The 19,060-nt window shown below is 54.7% G+C and overlaps 6 protein-coding genes across 6 annotated transcripts in view; 4 read left to right on the forward strand and 2 right to left on the reverse strand.

The window, feature by feature from the left end:
* C8A04DRAFT_24094 (uncharacterized protein) overlaps window positions 1-375 on the reverse strand; it is a gene marked incomplete at both ends in the record, with an annotated part of 530 nt that extends 155 nt beyond the window's left edge. The window contains 2 exons of the mRNA XM_062778972.1: window positions 60-203; window positions 321-375. Coding sequence (XP_062641659.1) covers window positions 60-203; window positions 321-375 — 199 coding nt within the window. The remainder of the gene's footprint in view (window positions 1-59; window positions 204-320) is intronic.
* Window positions 376-1,055: 680 nt separating this feature from the next.
* On the forward strand, window positions 1,056-2,120 carry C8A04DRAFT_24095 (uncharacterized protein; the record flags this gene model as incomplete). The annotated part of the gene is made up of 3 exons (XM_062778973.1): window positions 1,056-1,430; window positions 1,507-1,677; window positions 1,758-2,120. 3 exons carry the CDS (start codon window positions 1,056-1,058, stop codon window positions 2,118-2,120), a joined length of 909 nt encoding a protein of 302 aa, XP_062641660.1.
* Window positions 2,121-5,080: 2,960 nt separating this feature from the next.
* On the forward strand, window positions 5,081-8,107 carry C8A04DRAFT_24096 (uncharacterized protein; the record flags this gene model as incomplete). The annotated part of the gene is made up of 1 exon (XM_062778974.1): window positions 5,081-8,107. The coding sequence occupies one exon, from the start codon at window positions 5,081-5,083 to the stop codon at window positions 8,105-8,107; it is 3,027 nt and encodes a 1,008-aa protein (XP_062641661.1).
* A 2,541-nt stretch (window positions 8,108-10,648) lies between these two features.
* On the forward strand, window positions 10,649-11,317 carry C8A04DRAFT_24097 (uncharacterized protein; the record flags this gene model as incomplete). Its single annotated transcript, XM_062778975.1, has 2 exons — window positions 10,649-10,868; window positions 10,935-11,317. The coding sequence occupies 2 exons, from the start codon at window positions 10,649-10,651 to the stop codon at window positions 11,315-11,317; spliced, it is 603 nt and encodes a 200-aa protein (XP_062641662.1).
* Window positions 11,318-11,879: 562 nt separating this feature from the next.
* On the reverse strand, window positions 11,880-13,421 carry C8A04DRAFT_24098 (ATP-NAD kinase-like domain-containing protein; the record flags this gene model as incomplete). Its single annotated transcript, XM_062778976.1, has 1 exon — window positions 11,880-13,421. The coding sequence occupies one exon, from the start codon at window positions 13,419-13,421 to the stop codon at window positions 11,880-11,882; it is 1,542 nt and encodes a 513-aa protein (XP_062641663.1).
* Window positions 13,422-14,422: 1,001 nt separating this feature from the next.
* C8A04DRAFT_24099 (uncharacterized protein) lies at window positions 14,423-15,807 on the forward strand (the record flags this gene model as incomplete). The annotated part of the gene is made up of 3 exons (XM_062778977.1): window positions 14,423-14,562; window positions 14,651-15,343; window positions 15,429-15,807. The coding sequence occupies 3 exons, from the start codon at window positions 14,423-14,425 to the stop codon at window positions 15,805-15,807; spliced, it is 1,212 nt and encodes a 403-aa protein (XP_062641664.1).
* Between the last annotated feature and the right edge of the window lie 3,253 nt (window positions 15,808-19,060).

The following is a 19,060-nucleotide window of genomic DNA, read 5'->3' on the forward strand; positions in this document are numbered from 1 at the left end:
GGGGGGGGGGGGGGGGGGGGGGGGGGGGGGGCAGATCCTGTTCCCAATGGTGACGATACCTTTTCTCACAAAGTCAGCCTTCGCGATACCCTCCTTGATGGCCGTGTCGTCTGTGAGACCCGCCTTGGCCATAAAGGCCCGATGGAGTCGTGAGCGGAAGTAGTTGTAACCTTGGGGATAGTTACGGCCTAGATAGAGGAGTTCTGTACCCACGGAGCAAGTTAGTAGTTGCGGCCTGGTTGCGGCCAAAGACGCAGTATGTGTGGCTGTATAGGGGGTGAAATGGAAACGGAAACAAGATGAAATCTTGAGAGACGCACGTTTGTAGATGGCGATGACCTGGCTCCGTAGCTCCGGATTCGGGAGCGGGGTCATTCTGGTGGATTGGAAAATATTTTGATTATGGCTTGGTCATCGTGGGGTCGAAATGGGGGGTTGACTTAGCCCATCCAACGCAATTATCAAGACTCCGTGGTGAGTTGCTGGGGGCTTTGTTTTGTCGAAGTTGCAGCCCAGGCTACGCTGCAATGTGACGACACTGTGCCTTGGAGTGAGAGCGCCTCGGCCCGTTTCGTACAGATGCAGTACACCTGTTCCTGTTTCCCCAGCAGCGGGACTTGTTCAGTCTCAAACCTTTCGGCCACCTGGGCACTGTAAACTTGTATGCATGTTCTACATACATACACTAGTATTCACGTATGCGATTTTCACAGCGTATGATTTACCGAGATTTCTAGGACCCTTATCGATCTCATTGAAAGACCCGGCTGTCATGATCCGGTTGACATCGGCAAGAGACCCCCACCTAGCGCCCCGCTCCCCGCGCGTCGTACTCCCGAGAGCCCGAGGTGATGGCGACAGCATTCTCGGCCCACTGGAACTGGATAGGTAGTAGCAAGACCCCGAATCGCCGGGCCGGCGTATCGAGAGACATCCAATTGAAGCATCTAGGGTACCTATTTGACGGCGTTTTTTAACAAACCAATGTGAAGAGGGTTGGGCCAATTGAACCCGCTCTCCCCCTTCGTTACCTCCACGTACTTGTTTTCTTGGTCATGGCCATTGCTCCCCCTCCGGTACGTTCGGCACTCCTGAGGAGTAGCCGGGGATGCGGCCGCACACTCCCCGCGGCAGCAGCATCAACACCTCGCCCGTACCGGCCGCTCTCCGTTTCCACCACCACCCGGCTCGGCTCAGCGGACAAGGTACCGCCATTGCCATCGGCGCGGTGGACCAGCGAGCTGCCGGCACGCATCGGCAAGTGTCTCAGTTTTGGCTGCAATGCCCAGCAGACCTCCCAGGCGGCCGCTGTGCTACGTGTCGTAGCGACCGAGTGGAAAGAGCTTTTGGCTGGGAGCGAGGGGTTCCTGACGGGTGGTCGGCGCGGGTTAGAAGGGCGGGAGATTGCCTGGGGGGAGATGGACAGTTTTGTAAGTGACCCTTTTCCTTGTCACTTTTGAGGAAAGGGGGGGGGGGCTAGGGATATTAACATGTTACAATAACTAGCAACATGTCAACAACGTCAACTACTACCGCTACGCCGAAACAGCACGCGTGAATTGGGTTAACAATTTTGCGGTCCATGAAGATCCGGCGAACGGGAAGCAGTGGCGAGAGCTGGTGGCACCCATCTCGACGGGGCTCATTATGAAGAGCCTCAAGGCCGACTTCAAGTTTGTGAGTCTTCCATCAACTCAGTCATCCCCGGGCTCTGAAAGCACTATAGGAAGAATAGCTAGGCTAATTGCCCCTTCTAGCCCATGGTCTACCCGGACAAGATTTCAGTTTACCACAAACTCCGAACTCAGCCCTCCAACAACTCAAACAGCGCACCCAGCTCTTTTATGCTGGATTGTATTGTGCTGTCCCACCGCCACCGCCGTGTAGCATGTCGTCTGGAGGAAGACATTGTTGTCTACGACTACAAAAAGGGCGGCAAAACCGGCATGCCGCCCTTTATGCTGAATATGTTTGAGCGCACGTGGGCGCTGCAGGAGGGGGCGACGGCACGGTCAAGGCGGAGAATTGGGGAGCTGTATGATGCGGTGGAGAAGCTGGAAGGGGAAACTTGGAATCGGGCGGATGCGGTAGAGGATATGGGGGGTTCAACGGGGCAGTAGAGTGATGTATGAGTAAATACGGGATACATTGTGACCGAAACGTTATTTTCAGTTATGACCCCAGGCCTTGATCAGTGAATAACTCCCTATTGAGAGTGTGTGAACTCTGTCGTTTTCGTTTGAGCGGCCCCTTTCCTTTTCACTTTCTTCGTTATCACTCATAATTAAGATTAGTGTACAGTACATGTACTTTGTCTTCTAGAATGATAACTTGAGGGCTCTCCTGCCCCGACTGGTTCGGCTGTGCCATCAGATCGACAGCCGGAGTTTCGGCCCGTGGATAATATTCAACCGAGCCTAAGAAGGATCGCCATGCGATAACAAGCACAAACTCCTCTGAGTTACTGTACGGAGTACATGTATTTTGGTGAGGTGCCTCGGGTGCTCAGCTGATGTGGCAAGCATTAAACACAAAATGGACCGCATGTCACATTCTTGCGCCCTTTCGCGGAAAGGTGGAGGAGGGTTGTGGGAGGGAATATCCAACGGTGGTTGAGTTCGTGTCGCGATCAAAACACCCACCTGACAACTTGTTCCCCACCATTCGCACGCCATGAACCGTTCATCGTCGATGCTGAGTGAGCACTGAGCAGCAGGCGCATGGGGTCGATTGTTGCTATGTAAACGTTGCCCCCTCTTTTCCCTCGCATCGAGATATGCCAAGGGTCTTGGTTGATCCCCCTCAATAGCCCACACCTCTTGCCTCTCCAATTTCCAACGTCAAGCATGCAATCGATCATGAGTTTCACTGGTCAACCTATCGGGTTGCACGGCATGAGCGAAGGCCGCCTGACTTCTCTGTGTCAATTCATAAGTGGAGGATACAAGGGACGTTCGGGGTTAACCTAAGTTCGCCGTGTCATGAGAACCAAAGCCGAGACAGCGAGGGGACAAGACTGATATCGGACGATCGACGGACTCTGTTCGGCTTCTTCCCGAAAGGAACCATGAGGGGAGATCTGGCCCGGCCCCACCGAGCGGCCAGTTCCAATCAGAAACGACATAACTCCGAGGGGAGAGGAGGGCATGGAGGGTTTGAAACCACAGACGCCTTCAGAGAGGGTTCGGCGAGAGGGGTCACCAGGGTTTTTTTTCCGACTTGCGGGATTTGTGGGGCGATCTGCAACTGGACAGAGAGTAAGGGAGACGAGACGTCTTGTGGGTTGCTGCAGAAGCTGCAGAAGCCGCAGGAATGTCACAAAATGTCTAGCCGTTTGACTTGTTGATCCACCAGCCGTTCTCCCTCAAGAAAAGGAAGGCAAAGATGCTGCACTTCGACCGAGGGGGAAAGTGGTCCTTCCCCTCCACTGCCGGCACTGGGCACTTGGTGTGTGGGCCGAGAGATCGGCCTGGGCCAATCCGGACGGCCGGGTCGAGGGCAAATGCCGAGGAGATCATCGTCTGCCGAATGCTTGAACGGTCCCTCTTTTCGATTCGTTATCATAGATGGGGTGTAGTGTATGCCCTCTGCGGGACTCGAAGACGGCATTGGGGGGAAAGAAGGGGTGGGAGTATTATCACGTTCCCCCTGCGGGGTCCCTTCTGTGATGGAAGGGGCCGGTACGAAGTAGTTGAAGGTCCATGAATCCGTTTGTCATTGCTTGCGAGACCGTCCATCGGCGATTTGAAAGGCTACGGGCGTGGGATGTTTGCCGTTGGACCAGAAACCATGGATTGTTGACCGAGACTAAGCAGTGATCGGCGGGTCAAATGCGCGAGTCGCATGTTCCCCGCATCTCACCAAATCGATTTGAGGTTGGTTCGCGATGGTCTCATTTTTGAGGTACGTGGAATTCCGACGCAACGAACTTTCAGATTCCTCGACGGGGGTAAAAAGGTATATGATTGCCGCGTGAATGTTTGTTGTGAAGTCAGAGTAATCTGTTCGCCCCTAAAGAAACGCAAACTTAGTTTACCTGACGAGCTGGGAGGGATGATTCGTTGGGTCATGGGCCTCTCGCCATCCACAAATCGCGTGGGTGTCTCACTGGTCTCATCGGCGCTTGTTTTATCGAAGCGTTGCGACCAAAACCCGCCAGCGGCTCGCTCTTTTCTCAAGGCCCGCAGCCTCAAACGGTGGGCCCGCCCCGTTGCGGCAAAGTCCAACTATTATCGTGGACCACGGAATCAACGGCCCAACCAGCCGGCGAGAAGAACACAGCGGAAAGGAAAAGTGACCGAGCTGAAACCTTGCATCTCACACCACTTAGGTGGTCAAGGGGGAAGTGCCTCATCAATCTGACGGGACCCTTCGAATTGAGGCTCCCGTCTTGTGCCTGACTCATCGGTGTAAATTAGATCGCAGACTCCCGGGATACATTCTGTGTTCCCAGACCATACAGACATGTACCTTGCATAGGTCAAGTAGGTGTGGGTGTCTTGCGATCGGTATTGGCCCATCAGGGTCGCAGGTTTCTCGGGTGTAGTGGTTTTCACGGAGCGGGCGACTTGGATAAACTCCTCATTTCAGCAATAGGCCCACTGTGGTTGCCGCTGACCTGCCGGGAATCTCAGCACTGAACTGACACTAAACTCCACTTTTTGTCCCTGGAAATCCTTCTCGGCTGCCAATCCAAAAATCCGCTTTTCTCCTTTCAAACTCAAAACCAACCAACCTGCATCACCTCAATTCGGACCCCTCCACACCCGTTTGCACACACAATCCTTGGGTCCGGTCCGCCACGATACCGGCGTCACACGCGAGACGCCCCCGGTCGGCCGATATTGAAAAGCAGAAATAAGAGCCGTTGCTAGCGTAATTCGGGGCTGCCCTCGGTATTGCGACTGCAGTTGCGCACGGTCTGCGGATTGCGGCTTGGAGGAAGAACGCATCGGGGGGCGAAATTGAAACTCACCCGGCCTTGGGGAACACCAATTCTGGCGCCGCCACATCTCGCCAACTCGACCTCAAGCCTGTCCTAGGCTGGCTCAGAAGCGTATTCTGAGCTAGCAGATTGCGTATGCCTCGCGCGTCAAGCTCAGCAAAGCGACACCAGGCAGCGACGAACCAGCGCGACACTCGTCATGAGAATGGATTGGTAGGCCCCGGCAAGCGTGTTGTCAAGCGGAAGAGCCAGACTCAGCTCGATGACCCCCCCAAGCCGCCGGCCGACAATGCTTTGGTGCCGCCTGTCCCCCCTCTTCCACCGAGTCTCAACGGTTCTGCCGCATACTTCGACGAGATGGCCCCCGAACACCGCGCAACCGAGATGCTCCGGCGTGGTTCTCTCGGCACGTTCTCCGAGTCCTCTTCCACCGAGTCGTTCCCTGGGGGCCCTCCTGCCCACGATGCCTCTGAAGAAAGGCACCGGCGAATCGATGTCAACGACGCGAAAAACACCAACGTCCACCGCGACCCGGGTCCCCTGGACCTGGCCATTACCGTCTTGCGTTCCTGCCCGCTCGCTGACACCATCGCGATCCTGATAATCCTTATGCAGGCGTCCCCGGCCGTGCTGGCTACCATCTACATGCTTTTTACCGTCCTCACCTTCGTCCCTCCAGTAACCACAAGTTCTGGCCTGAGTTTCACCGAGATCTTTGACGGAAGTCAGGGAATTCCTTCGTTATGGACCTTGATTTGGATGGATGTCATCATGCTGCTCATATGGTTGTTTCTCTGGGCTCCCATCCAACAGTTCATCCTGGATCTTGCCCAGGTCGTCATCTCGTACACCCTCGGAGGTGGTGGCACGTCGAGACAAGGCACGACACCCGGCATAATACTCTGTGTGGGGCTTGTTGGGGTATCGCACTGGGTTCAGAGATGGAATGGCTTGTCTCGCCTGACCACGATATTTGGTCCGACCCGTTTTCTGCCGTCTGACGCAGGGCCGAGCCTCCGGATGTTCGATAAGAAAGGACCGTATGGTTGGGTTCGTAGCGTCTTGGCGATTCACATCCTTACACAAGGGGTTGTGAGATGTATCCGAGAATGGTACCTTCGAAGGGAACGCCGAGATTTGCAGTCACAGGGCCTTTTAGACCCCGAATCCGGCAAATCGGTCTCCTTCCCGACCGATGGATGTTCCGACGCTGCCCTGATGGCGGCTGACAGCGACGCACACCTCCAAACGAGTGCAGCACATCTAACGAGCAAGAAGAAAAGGAAACAGAGTGCCCAGGTCAGGATCAAGCAGCCGCTTTGGGCGGCGCTTGCTAGCACCAAGATCGTTATGGTCAAGGAATACGAGTTGTCGCACTCAGCAAGCGAGTCCGCCGGTTCCAATGCTACGGACATTCATAACCTCGGCAATGCCCCATTCAATACACAACCTGAGCAGGTCTGGATCTGCTATGTCGGCTGCGACGAGGTCTGCTTTAACACGAGCCATTTCCCGGACGTGGGAGAGGATGACGCGCCGCTCGAGGACAGCAAGCTGGGAATTGATGTTTCAAAGCCCTTTTATGTAAGGGTCAACAACGCTATCTGGCAACCAACGCGCATCATTCCGATCGAAAACCCCGAGGAGGAGAATTACAAAGGGACACACTGGACCGGCGACATTTACGGACTCACACCTTTGTCGAACTACGAGTGTGAGTTCGTCAGCACACGGACGGGCGAAGTCATCTTTTCGACAAGCGTTAGAACCGTCCCAGCGAAGAGGAAGGATCTCGAGGCCGCTCCCAAAGCTGCCAACAATCCTCGGTCGCATGCGCGCCACGACTCACCGGCCACCACCCTTCGTGCTTCGATTGCCGCTGCCGAGGTGAAGCTGGCCGATGAGAAAACTCGCCTCAAGGCTGTGCGGAAAGACAACAATCGGAAGCTGAACACCACCCGAAAGGAAATCGAGAAGGTTACTTGGGCAGTTCAATCGGCTGGCGGCGATGACGAAAAACTGAGGCAGAAGGTTGCACAGAACACCATCCAGGAGAAACGAGCAGAGGAGTCCACGAGCGAGCTTGAGAGACAACTCAAGGAGTTTGAGACGGTTCCGGAGAAACTTATGAAGGAACATCGCGCGAAGCATAACGAATGGACGTCTGAAAAGACCAAGTTTGATCAGGCTCGTGCGTCGTTTAAGAGTTTTAAGACGTCTATCGACAAACAGATCAAATCGCTGGATGAGGAGAAGTCCGGGTTGAAAGCGAAGAGGAACAAGATTGCGGCTCGTATTGCGAAAGTGGACGATGAGCACGCTCGGATCACAGATGCCAACGCCAGGGGCCTCAATGAGGCTGAAAGGCGTCGACAAGAGCGGGCAAACCTTGCAGCCGAGCTCGCCAGGGCGGAACAGCACCTAAGGGATCGGATCCAGACCATCCGCCTCAGCAACACTACCAAGCAGGCTCAGGTCCACGCCATGGCGGCCCATATGCAAGAGTACCTCGCCAGCTTCCAAGAGGAAGCCGCATATGACATAACACCACCTAACCACTTTGCTCCTGGTCCCTGGTCGACGGCTCCCGCACCCGCCCAATACAGTGTTGCATCTCCTTGGCCTCCAGTATCGATGCCCATGTCCGCTCAAGCAACACCCCTAATGGCGCACGCTCAGCTCTCGAACTTCTCAACCCCGATGCATGCTGCACTCACCAGCCTGCCACGCCCGCATCGCACGCGCGGCCGTTCTTCGTCGATGCTCAGCGACGTTTCTGGATTCACCCAATCCACCGATGAAGATGACCGCGGCAGTGGTTCGGGTAGTGGTAGTGGCACTGGTAGTGCTAACGGCAATGGCAGTCTTACTAACTCCAACACCATCGTCGGAGCTCCGGTGAGCGGCAGTCAAGTTCACAGCGGTGGATATACCGTCACCGCTAACGGAAGTAGCAAGGGGAGTGGTAATGGTGACACCGGCAGCCATCTGGCGCTCGCCGGCGCGGCTCCGTTGCGTCGCCTACCGCCTGGGCTCCATGTCAAGAGCGGGTTGGCCGCGCCCGGCACGGGATCGGGGTCCGGGTCCGGCCGCAGCAGCGTGCGGTCGGGCAGCGGCAGCGGCGCCAGTATGAATGGCGGCGAGGCAGTTAGCCCGATTTAAAGGGCGGGAATGGTGGGGCCGTTGATTCGCCGCTGGTTCTTTGCTCTGGCCCGGGTTCGCTTGTTGCCTTTCGCGGACTGGTTTGGTGTCTTCCTTCTCATGTGCCTGCCGGTCAATTGTTCGGTGAAGTGGTTGGACCGGTGTGTTAGCGTGATCCTTTTGCCCCTGAGTTTTGTTATTCTTGCCCACATTAGCTGCTCCAAAGTTTCCAAGTAGAAGGTCTACAGATACATCTATTGGATGTTGGTGTTGGTCAATGCCAATACAAAAAGTTAGTTGGCTTCGCCTTTCATTGTTATCCCCTATGACCTCAACATGCATGTGTATCCGTGGTGCTTCGTGGGTATCTTGTCTACTCAGGTCTCTCCCAGTCTAGTGGTTATTTCCCAGCTGGGTGGACATGGAAGTGTCGGAAGTCGTGTGCTACCGGGTCTTTCTCCTGTCCCCTTGTCACATGAATGACTCGCGCACTACTGCAGGTACTATGCTCCAACGTTACTTGACCATCCTGGTAGTTTTTTCGACCACTAACCCAACAACGTTGTTGAACACGCCGAGAAAAGACGAGGAGCCCTCGTTTTGCCTCAGGGCGGTGCTTCATGCCACAAAGACGAGTTCGCGATTTTCCTTCTTGACAGGTTCCAATCTGGATTAAGCAGAATTGTTGGGTACGGTGTTGATGAGAACTCTCAGACGACCACAAAGTGACTGGCCCCTTCAGGTTCAACTCCACGAGCGGTGCCTTGATCTTGCTAGTGGTCCTCCTTTCTCCCCTCCCCGAGCGGAGTCTGCCCCGAGCGTGTTGAAATTTCAGCAGGTCGCATAACCGAAGCTCCTGCGCGGGCAGGACCATGCAACGTTGTCCCGGACTTTGCCATTATGACTTCCCCATCAACTCTACCCAATCCTTAAAGTATGTAGGCCACATCACGGTTCGTTTTTTACCTCTTAATATCCATATCCTCCGACAGGACGTTCAAGCCGGGGCTCTGCGCTCAAAAACATAATATTTTGTCCGTCAGCTTGTTTATGACATTTTCACTCCAGGTCTTCGTCCAGTAAACTACCCAGCTCAACGCAGGATCCTCTTCAGCTCTCCTTGGACCCTCCTCCTGCAAGTAGGCCCTTAGAACGAGGAATACCGGCCGCCGCGGAGAGCGAGCCGGCCACAATCAGATGTCTCTTGGCGCTTCTAAGGCGAGAGAAAAAGCCAACCCCAGCCTCGGTATCAGTTGCCCAGACCTCTTGCTCGGGGCCGCGCTCCATTTTGGGCGTAACCTTTTCGAGAGAGGGGCAAATGTAGGAGGAAGCCACGATGCAGGCACGCCAGGGGGAAGGTCTGCTTGGCTTTCCCCACAGATTCTGGGCGCAGTTTTCTGGGGAAGACTAAACCAAAATTGGAAGTGGCAGCCCGTGGTTGCATGATAGGACCCAGGGATCCATGAGTTTATTCTCCGAGCGTCGTCGATTTCAGAGGTGGTTGTGGCAGAGAGTTGGCGAACGAGATATGATGAAGAGTTTGGTTTGCAGTCGGCATGTACAGTTCCCGCGGCTGACTAGTGATCTCGAAGAAGTATTATGTTGCGACGTTCTTGCTTCGGGGGGTAATGCCAATAATTGTTGTTTCAACACGGACGGGCAGGTGACACCGAGAAACAGTACCGTACACTGCATTAATTGCCCGGATGTGGGAGGACGGATCTTCGGCCTGTTGGTTGGCCAAATGTTGGAAGTAATTTGAACGGCTAACATCGAAACCGGGGTTGACCTTGAGAGCAACTGCCTGTTACCTCCACGTGGTTTCCGCTGAAAACAAAATATCCACATGCCGGTTTGGGTCCTACGATGCGACGAGATCGTCGAACGATAGTCCTTGATCATGCCTCGTCTCAACTTTGGCATCGTTGGCGGAAGCTCATACGACCTGAGGCGAGAGTCCCCTCATCAGGGTTGAGCAGGAGAAGGTGATTCATTTCACATTCGACCTGCCTGCAGCTTCAGAAAATGTTGTCCTGACCCGAACCGAACTGCAGGAGCTGCTGGAGCCGAGGCTACCTACCTTTCCATGATCAGATGCAAGAGTTGTTTCCCCGGACAATATGTTCCCCGCCCTTCCTGACCCTTGCGGCGCTCAATCCGGGGAAAGTTGCATCTGAACCAGGGGATTCCCTCGTGTTCGCAACAGATCGAACCAATGGAGCTGATTCCTCCATAGATCCCCTAGCGGTTATCCCCACGGGGGCTCGGGGGCTGATCTAAATCGTCGTCTCCACCCAGTTCCAGGCTGGGCTCGATCAGATGGTGTTCGTCCTGCCTAGGTATGCCGCGGGTGTTGGTTGGGAATCCGGAGGCAGGTGCAGCTTTTCGAGACATAAGAGTGGTCTGGAGTACCCATACTTGGCCGTTCAGTTTTCCCCCTTTTTCCTCCTTACTCACCACCACACTCGTTAAGCGACCAGGCCAGAGCAGCAAAACCAGGCAACAGTTCTCTCAGTCCTCTACACACTCGTTCTTGAAGATCACCAACACTCCACTGTCACGATGAAGTACACAACCGCCGTCCTCGCGTTGGCTGCCGCCACTGTCTCGGCCCAGGACATCTCCATCTTCCCAGAGTGCTCTCTGCCTTGCATCATCGACGGCATCGGCACCACTTCGTGCGCAACTACCGATTTCGTCTGCGTTTGCAAGAACATGGACGCCATCAAGCAGGCTGCCACCCCTTGCGTTGTCGAGAAGTGCGGCATTGACGTTGGCCTGAGTACGTGTTATTCTTCCCGTGATTTCTTCCAACCTTGCGATCGCTGACCGTTCATCCGTCAAATAGACCAGGTTCTGCCCGCCACCGAGAAGTTTTGCGCGGCCGTTGGCGATGGCAGCAGCAGCAGCAGCAGTGCCCCTCCCGCCGAGAGCACCACCGAGTCGACTGCCCCTACTTCTGTCTCGTCGAGCAGCGAGGAAGCTCAGCCGTCTGAGACCGAGACCCCCGGCGGCGGTGATGACGAGCCGGCCACTACCACTACGGAAACCGGCTCCTTCATTACCCCCAGCCCCACCGGCAGCCTGATCCCCTCGTTCCCCAGCGGTGGCGATGAGTACAGCACGCCGACTGAGACCGCGACCTCCTCGGTTTACACCGCCGGCGCGGCGGTCGTGGGGGCTGTCGGCGGCTTCGGCATGATGCTCATGGGGGCCGTTGCTGCTTTGTAAAATGGTCGATGTTAATTACATCACTCGCCTCCGTCTTCATACAGGGACCAGAGATATACGGATGGGTTGGCGGGATATTATTGTCTGTTGGTGTTGTTTGCTAATGTCCGTAGTTGGGATAATGGTGTGAATCCACTAAAAGGGGGATACAGGAGGAAAATCGTCAACCTATCTCAGGCTATGTACATATAATAGGACTTCCCACTGTATTAAAGGGTCGGATGAGGCCTTGCCGATTATCCAACGTACTCCGTCTAACCTGCCCGACCAATTAGCACTGCCAATGACCAGTTGTCCGGCCCGACACAGCCCCAATTTTGCCGCATATCATATATCATAACCGTACTCTCCGCCATGTTGAAGATCCGTTGTATCCTCCATGTTCTTATCGACCCCACCCATTCTTTACCACTTTCTAAGTGCAAATTCCTTCCTTCCAGGGTATCAATGTCCTCCGTAAACCAAACTGCAACATCTAGAAAGTACATTCTGCACCGAACAAGATCGAGTTTGACCGCCAATGGCGAATCCACTTATCCAAACTACACCCAGGCGATTGTCTCTACGCCTCTTCACCGGGTTCACCAAAAGGATAGTTGAACTTTAGCAGCCCGTTTAATCCGCCCACCCACGAATCATCATCCTCGGCGATGCCGTCCATATCCCCGCCAGCACCGCCCCGGCCCCGTTTCGACGTCGACCGAATCACACACGGCACGCCACCGCGCCACCCGTCCGGTCCCTTTTCCAACGGTTCCCCTTCTACGCGCACCTCCATATCGATCGTCACACCGACCCGGCGCTTACCGTCGATGCTGACGGGGAGCTCGCGGCCGCGGTTGCGTTTGCTGAGTTTGAGAACAATTTGGGTTTGGAGGGGTAAGACTAGGGGCCGGAAACTGAGGCTGCGTGGGCTGATGGGGGTGAGGAGGAGCGATTTGACGAGTGGGTGGATGATGGAGCCGCCGGCGCTGAGGGAGTAGGCGGTGGAGCCTGTGGGTGTGCTGATGAGGATGCCGTCGGCAACGGCTTCGGTGAGGAAATGGGAGTTGATATAGATGTCGATGATAGCGAGGTGGGGGTGGGAGCCGCGGTCGATGGAGACTTCGTTGATGGCGTGTATGTAAGGGGGTGACAGGGCGGAGTCAGTGGTGAGAAGTTTTCTGTCTCTGGTACTGCTACTGCTGCTTCTGCCGCTGCTCTCGCTGTCTTTGTTGGATGAGTCTAAGGAGGAGGTAGAGTTACCTGGCGGGCCGAGGTCGGGTTCGGCGGTTGAAGTAGGTAGGAGTTGCTCGTTGATGTTACGGCCGTCGCTATCGTAGATGCCGACCCGCAGCCGGTTGCGCAGGAGAATTTTGGAACTGCGGGCTAGGCCCATACACTGGCCATTGCCGCGGACGCTGTCCCAGCCCCCCGGGGTAGGGGAGAAGTCAAGTTGGCTTTCCGATGAAGGTGATGTGCCCTTCACGGCCGCGCTTGTGTGGGGATCAACGAGGTCTTCAACAGCCACCGAGCAGCCGCTCATGTAGCATTCCCGCCAAGCGCGCTTGTACTCATTGAAGTTCCACTCACCCAGAAAGCCGATGGTTCCCATGCTAAAGGAGAGGATTGGCGGGACACTGTTGTGCGTGGAAAATAGGCTGGCGGCTCGCAAAATGGTGCCGTCTCCGCCCATGGTTGTAACAAGATCAATCTTCTGGGGAAAAAGGGTCGTGGCAAGGCCTGGGTCGACGACGTAGATGGGGAACGGGAGAGCCTCGTGGATGTCATTGGCGACGTGGCTCTCAAAGACGATGTTGAGCCCCGGATAGTTGTTGTAGATGTGCTTGGCAAACTCGATGGCCTTTACTGTGACGTGTGGTGCGTGTAGCTTAGGCATGAGCAGCACGTTCCGGGGCGGCTGCGGCCAGTGCAGTGAGAGCAGCGAACCGGTCTTCGACCTCTGTTGGTAATGAGGGGTGATTCGGTCAGGGAGGGATGCCGCGCTTAGAATCTGCTTGCGGTGTGCAGAGACGGAGAACGTCCGGTAAAACGCCTGGCGTCTTAATCCTCCACTACCTCGGGCAGTCCAGCAGGTTTGTCTTCCCAGGGGAGCCACAGCCATGACGGAAGAAGCGATTAGGGTCGGGGAGTCGACGAGGGGATGTTGGCGGTTTCGAGCCACGGGTGCCAATCTCGACATGTGGACATGGCGTTGGTCGAAGAATCAATTCCAGACCCAGCGGGAAGACTGGAACACTGCAACGTCGGGTGGTGAAGCTTCTGGGAATTCCAGGTCTCCTGATAGGCTTGATTCGGCTCGAGGCTCTGTTGAACTTGTGGATGGTTGATTTTTGGCGGGGCCGTGACGAAAGCTCGAAGCTCGGCGTGAGTGGAGCTCTGCTCTTGTGACAAACTCCAGGAACCCCACGCAGATGTTGGAAACCAATAGGAGGTCGCAGAATGTCAGCCCACCTCATCGGCATTTTGTCACTCCAAGGCTCAAACGCTTGCAATTAAGCGTTGAGGTTCCATCGGGATCGGCGGGATCTCGACACCAGCGACGGGAAGAGCAGCCACGCACATGCCCTTCTGCCCGGTCATTCCACTGTGTGTATCGTCTCGATCGTTAATGAAGGTTTCCCCTTGTGGGACACAGGGCTTGTCAATGCTCATGGTTCCAGAAATCTAGAAGATGCCTTTGCCACCCTCTCAATCCTCCGTCGCCCGTTGGCGCCCTGGTCCCCGCAGCCCGTCGAAGCTGTCTCCGGAAGTGACGGGACTCTAACCCTGCACCAACGAGCCTGGCCCCCAGCGCCTGCGCCAGCGGGTGCCTGGAATCGCCCTTGCGGTCAGCAGTTAACATTAACGTTATCGTCTGCAAGCGCTGGACTTGTCGCAAAACAAAAACCCCGTTCCACCACCCCTCGTCCGATCACGCTTCTCTCACCCCTCCAACCTCATTCGCGCCATTTCCCTTGTTATCCCCCGCTTGTCGATACCGACTGCGTATCGCTTCCTACTCCCTCCGGATCCCGGATCTCGGATCTCGCGCCCAGAGCTTGGCGACCAACCAACAAAACATTAACTGCCGATTGCCCCACGGGCCGCGAACCGAGGTGAATAATGGCGGCCGAGCTCGAGCAGCCCGCCGCCGAGGTGCCAGGCCCGACTGCGCACCCATCTGGCCGGGAGAAGCACGGCCGGGTGGTGCAGGCTCTCCGGACCGTCTCGCTTGCCATCTACTTTTTGGCCGGCGCCACTGCGTATGCCCCTCTCTACCCGCAACTTCCGCGCGCGGCGCATGATATGCCGTAAATCGCTAACTAACTGTTGGCCATTTGCAAATCGCAGAATTCACACCACCCAACTTATCGGAGCACCCCTTTACTGGGTCAATCGCGAATTCTACTATGCCTACATGTCCCTCACCAAGCAGTCCTTTGGGCTACTCATTGCGACCATGACCCAATGGTGGGGCCCGACCACGATACGCATCAGCGGCGATGCTTCAGTTGCCGACCAGATTCGCAAGACCGACGACGGGCTCGTCGAGTTTTCGTTTCCTGAGCGCATGGTGATGATCGCCAACCACCAGATTTACACGGATTGGCTTTACCTCTGGTGGGTTGGTTACGCCAATTCGCCCAAGATGCACGGCTCTCTCTTCATCATCCTGAAGGAATCACTCAAGTACATCCCTATCGTCGGGCCGGGCATGATGTTTTACGGCTTCATCTTCATGTCCCGGAAAATGGCTGTGGACCAACCTCGTCTGGCCCACCGGCTCGGAAAGCTCAAGACAACGCACACAGCCCCCGACGGGAAGCAATATCTAGACCCCATGTGGCTTCTCTTGTTCCCAGAAGGGACGAATGCCTCGCAAAATGGTCGTAATAAGTCCGCCAAGTGGGCAGCCAAGATCGGCGTCAAGGATCCCGAGCATGTGTTGCTTCCCAGGAGCACTGGCACTTACTTCTGCCTCAACGAGCTAAAGGGGACCGTGGACTACGTCTATGACTGCACCGTGGCCTATGAAGGAGTTCCGTAAGTTTTAACTTCCCACTCTGCGTTCAAAGAGGGAAAAAAAAAACCCTTTTTAGCGGGTGAGAGCTAACAACTACTGTGACAGCCGCGGTAAATTCGGGGAAACTGTCTTCACTCTCGCAGGCACATATGTCCGGGGCCAAACCCCTAAATCGGTCAACTTCTATTGGCGCCGGTTCTGCCTTGCCGACATCCCCCTCGATGATCAAGAGAAATTTGAGCTCTGGCTGCGTGAGCGCTGGTACGAAAAGGACGCTCTCATGGAGCAGTATATCTCGACTGGCCGCTTCCCCGAAAATCCCGTCGACGCCGTCACCAAAGGACAACAACCCTTCCTAGAGACCGAGGTGCGAACCCGATATCCCTGGGAGTTCCTCCAGATTTTTAGCGTCATTGGCGTATTCGGCTTGGTCGTCAACTTCATCTGCAAAACCTGGGCGCGTTTTCTTTCCAACATTTCTTAATATTCAGCTTTTTCTTTTCTGGCTGGGACAAGCCTACATAACGATACCCTCTCCACTCTCATATCTTCGTGCATCATACGACTTATGCTTTCATGCCAACACGGGACAACGTACGACGCGGGCGGTTTAGGCGGGAACGGTCGGGCAGGTTGGGTAAACGGGCAACTGGCGTTTTCATTTTGGGTTTGGGTCGGGTGGAGATTGGGTCAATGTCGGTGTTGACTTGGAATTGGTGACGGGATTGAATCATGATGATTGACTATCATCATCAGCCGTGCGGTGCCACGTTCAAGACCATATGAGTTGGGATTTTCACAGGGCGCAGACTTGGGGCCAGGACGGAAGCAGACGAACAGGCAGGCTTACTGGTTGTGTATTCTTTGATAGCAGCAATTAAGGAAAGCATTGCGACCATTCTACTGCGTCTCCTATCACTACTCCTTTCCTGAATAATGCCTTCCTACCGGCCCGGGTAAGGAGAAATCGAAGATCGGCGAAAGTTGACAAAAAAGAAAAAAGAAAGTAAGGGGAGAATAATACATGCAAAAAGCTCACCACCGAGCACTATCCCCATCCGGAAGGATAATGGTCGGTGGTTACGAAAAGCCCCGCTCTTTTCTTGAATTCGAAAAGGGGACTTTTACTTCGCTGACCCGGAAATCGAACCTGGAGCCATTTCGATTTACGACGGCAGTGGCGGGCCCGGACTTACTCCCAATGCCGCTGGGCCAAACACACCGGTGGGTTGGCCCAATTGGGAGGGTCGGTGACAGTGAGCCTGCGGAATTGGATTTATGTATCCAGTACTGCTGGGCAGGAACGTCGTTGTTGCTTTGGAGCTGGCTAGATCGGTGCCTCAGGATCGTATACTCTGGGTGGAGGTTGAGAGGTAGATACCAACTCGTGGAGGTCACGAGGGATTGCTCGATTGCGGATCTGTAGTAGAGGGTAGGTAGCTAGACAGTTAGACTCGTTAAGTCAGAAAGACGGCCGCGTTTGAACTAACCACTTCCCCAAGATTTACGCCGCGGGTATCTGGGAAAGTCTTGGTCCTTCGCGTCTCTGCATGTCCTTTGCGGCTTGCCCACATGAATCCGACCTACCGCCCCCGATAAGGGCCACCAGAGTTGGAACTCTGTGTCCGCCGGCTGGGCAATTTGTATGCCTGTGAACCTTCTTCTCGAGACTCGAGCCGCCAGCTACCTATGGGATCGCATCTGCTTGACATGTCTACGGCGCAACGTAGGCCCTTGGTCTTAGGTGTTTGTCACTAGTTAGTGGCGAGGCCACCTTAGGCTTCTTTGTCACTTTGCCCCGTGGCCCTGCCTTTCTGGCCCTAATTTATTTGTCTTTTCTTTCGTTTTTTTTTTTCACTCAGGTTTCGGAATAATGTCGTGCGAGGTTTAAGGATTCGACGTCGGGTTGTTGTTGATTTAATCAATGATTATGACGACCGCGATATTTTCGACGCGTGTTGTGCTAGCTAGCTAGTTTTTCTTGTTGGTTGAAGCAGTCAGTGTGTTGAATATTCGGGTCCGGCGGCACAAGTGAATTGTGTGATAATAGTTAGCATTGGCTGTCGCCGATTGATATTTTACTTGCCCCTTGAGTTAGCCTCAGCTATCGAGGTGAAATTGAATTCCCGTCACGACTTAGATGGTCTCTCGCTATTGTCGTGTCGTTTCTCGATGCGTCTTTGCTCCCGGTTGGAGGAGAACTGGACGTCGCGATCCTCGAAAATCGCCAAAGTCAGTCTGTCTGCTGTCAAACAGAAGGTGGGCGTTGAGAGTCCATTCGCCAAAGCCCAAAGCTCAAATATTTATGAGGCTTTCGGGGTATCCTCGGTAGGTGGTGTTGGAGAGAGATTTTGGCAGGTCTTGATATCGCATGGTGGTAGGTTGAAAGGATCCGCTGACGTTTTGATTTCTGACCAGAATTTGGTCCTCGTTTCTGGTCAGCTTCGAGGTGTTCAGTTACACAAGAGCCATCTGCAACCCCTGAGGTTATGCCGATCGTTTGGCCATTGGACACAAGCATGGGACACAGGTGCGCAGGTGAAATCTGCTTCGGTAACTCCCAATACTCCATCGTGGTTATAAGTATATGCTCTTCATTATCACCCAACATTTCCAGAACTGAGGGAATCGAGGAATAATTAATTAATCGTTTAACCCACGGTATAATTAAGTTTGGCTTGCATTGAAAGAACAACTTGGCGGTAGCACAGATACGCATGGCAGTGGGCCTCGGTGCTGGAGCCACCTGCATTGCCCTCGATCTCTCGTCTGTTACATTTTCAACTGCCACCGTTCGTATTCCGTCTTGAGGTCACCACACCAAGTGTGTGTGGCTGGGCGGGAAGCTTGGGCTCTGCGCTCGTCCCGTCGTCGCCGCCCAAGGGTGCAACACAATGGGTGGGACAGATCCTTCTGCGTTCTTAGCCGTTTAGTTTGTGTCAGTGCCCGATGCGAAATGCTCACGGGCCGTAGTGTGACGAATCCACGACCGAGCCCGCTAATAACTTACCTATTGGCTTCGCCCGCCCCCCGGGTATAGCGTGTGCCCCTCGCTCCTTTTATGAACACCTACTTTCCCATGCGATGGCTCCTAAAAGGGGTACATTAAGCCTTTATCTCTCTACAGGGCCGTCTATGGTGCTATAGCAGTTATTGCCGGAGCTTCCTGTGGGATGCAATGACATCGTGGATGTTCATCGGTGGTATGGATCAAGCGATTCCTCAGTAGCTGCATGAGGGCCGGCTCCCTGCGTGGGATATAAAGAGGGGAAAAGGTCCTTGTAAGGCAGTTCCAATGGGAAGGGGTAATGGTGAGGTAGCTAGGGCTCCGAGGTGCTGTTTGCTAGCGACGAGGAGGCGCGTGACGCATGGATGTAGAGTGATTCATGACCGGACGTAAGCGGAGGAAGTGCATGAGGGGGAGAAGGAGTGTTAAACCGTTTGGAGTTTGGTATATCATCAGTGCTGAGGTTGGAGAAGAGGTCGGACAGTACATACCGTGGAGAGATCGTTTCGAGAACATGACGGGCTGCAGGCTGAGAAGGGGGGGCAGGGGTCCTGGTCGGGTCGTTACCTATTCTTCTGCATAGGTAGTCAGGAGACAAAGATATCAATCAGATACAATGGGAGAAAAAGCCCTGAGAAACCCCTTTAGCCGGACACTTGGTGCCATAAGTATAGTGTAACCACCAATTAAGGGCACTGTTCTCCGACGACGTGTATACTAATTATGCAAG

The sequence above is a fragment of the Dichotomopilus funicola genome, assembly GCF_033296635.1.
Source record: "Dichotomopilus funicola strain CBS 141.50 unplaced genomic scaffold C8A04scaffold_1, whole genome shotgun sequence".
Taxonomy (NCBI): Eukaryota; Fungi; Ascomycota; class Sordariomycetes; order Sordariales; family Chaetomiaceae; genus Dichotomopilus; species Dichotomopilus funicola.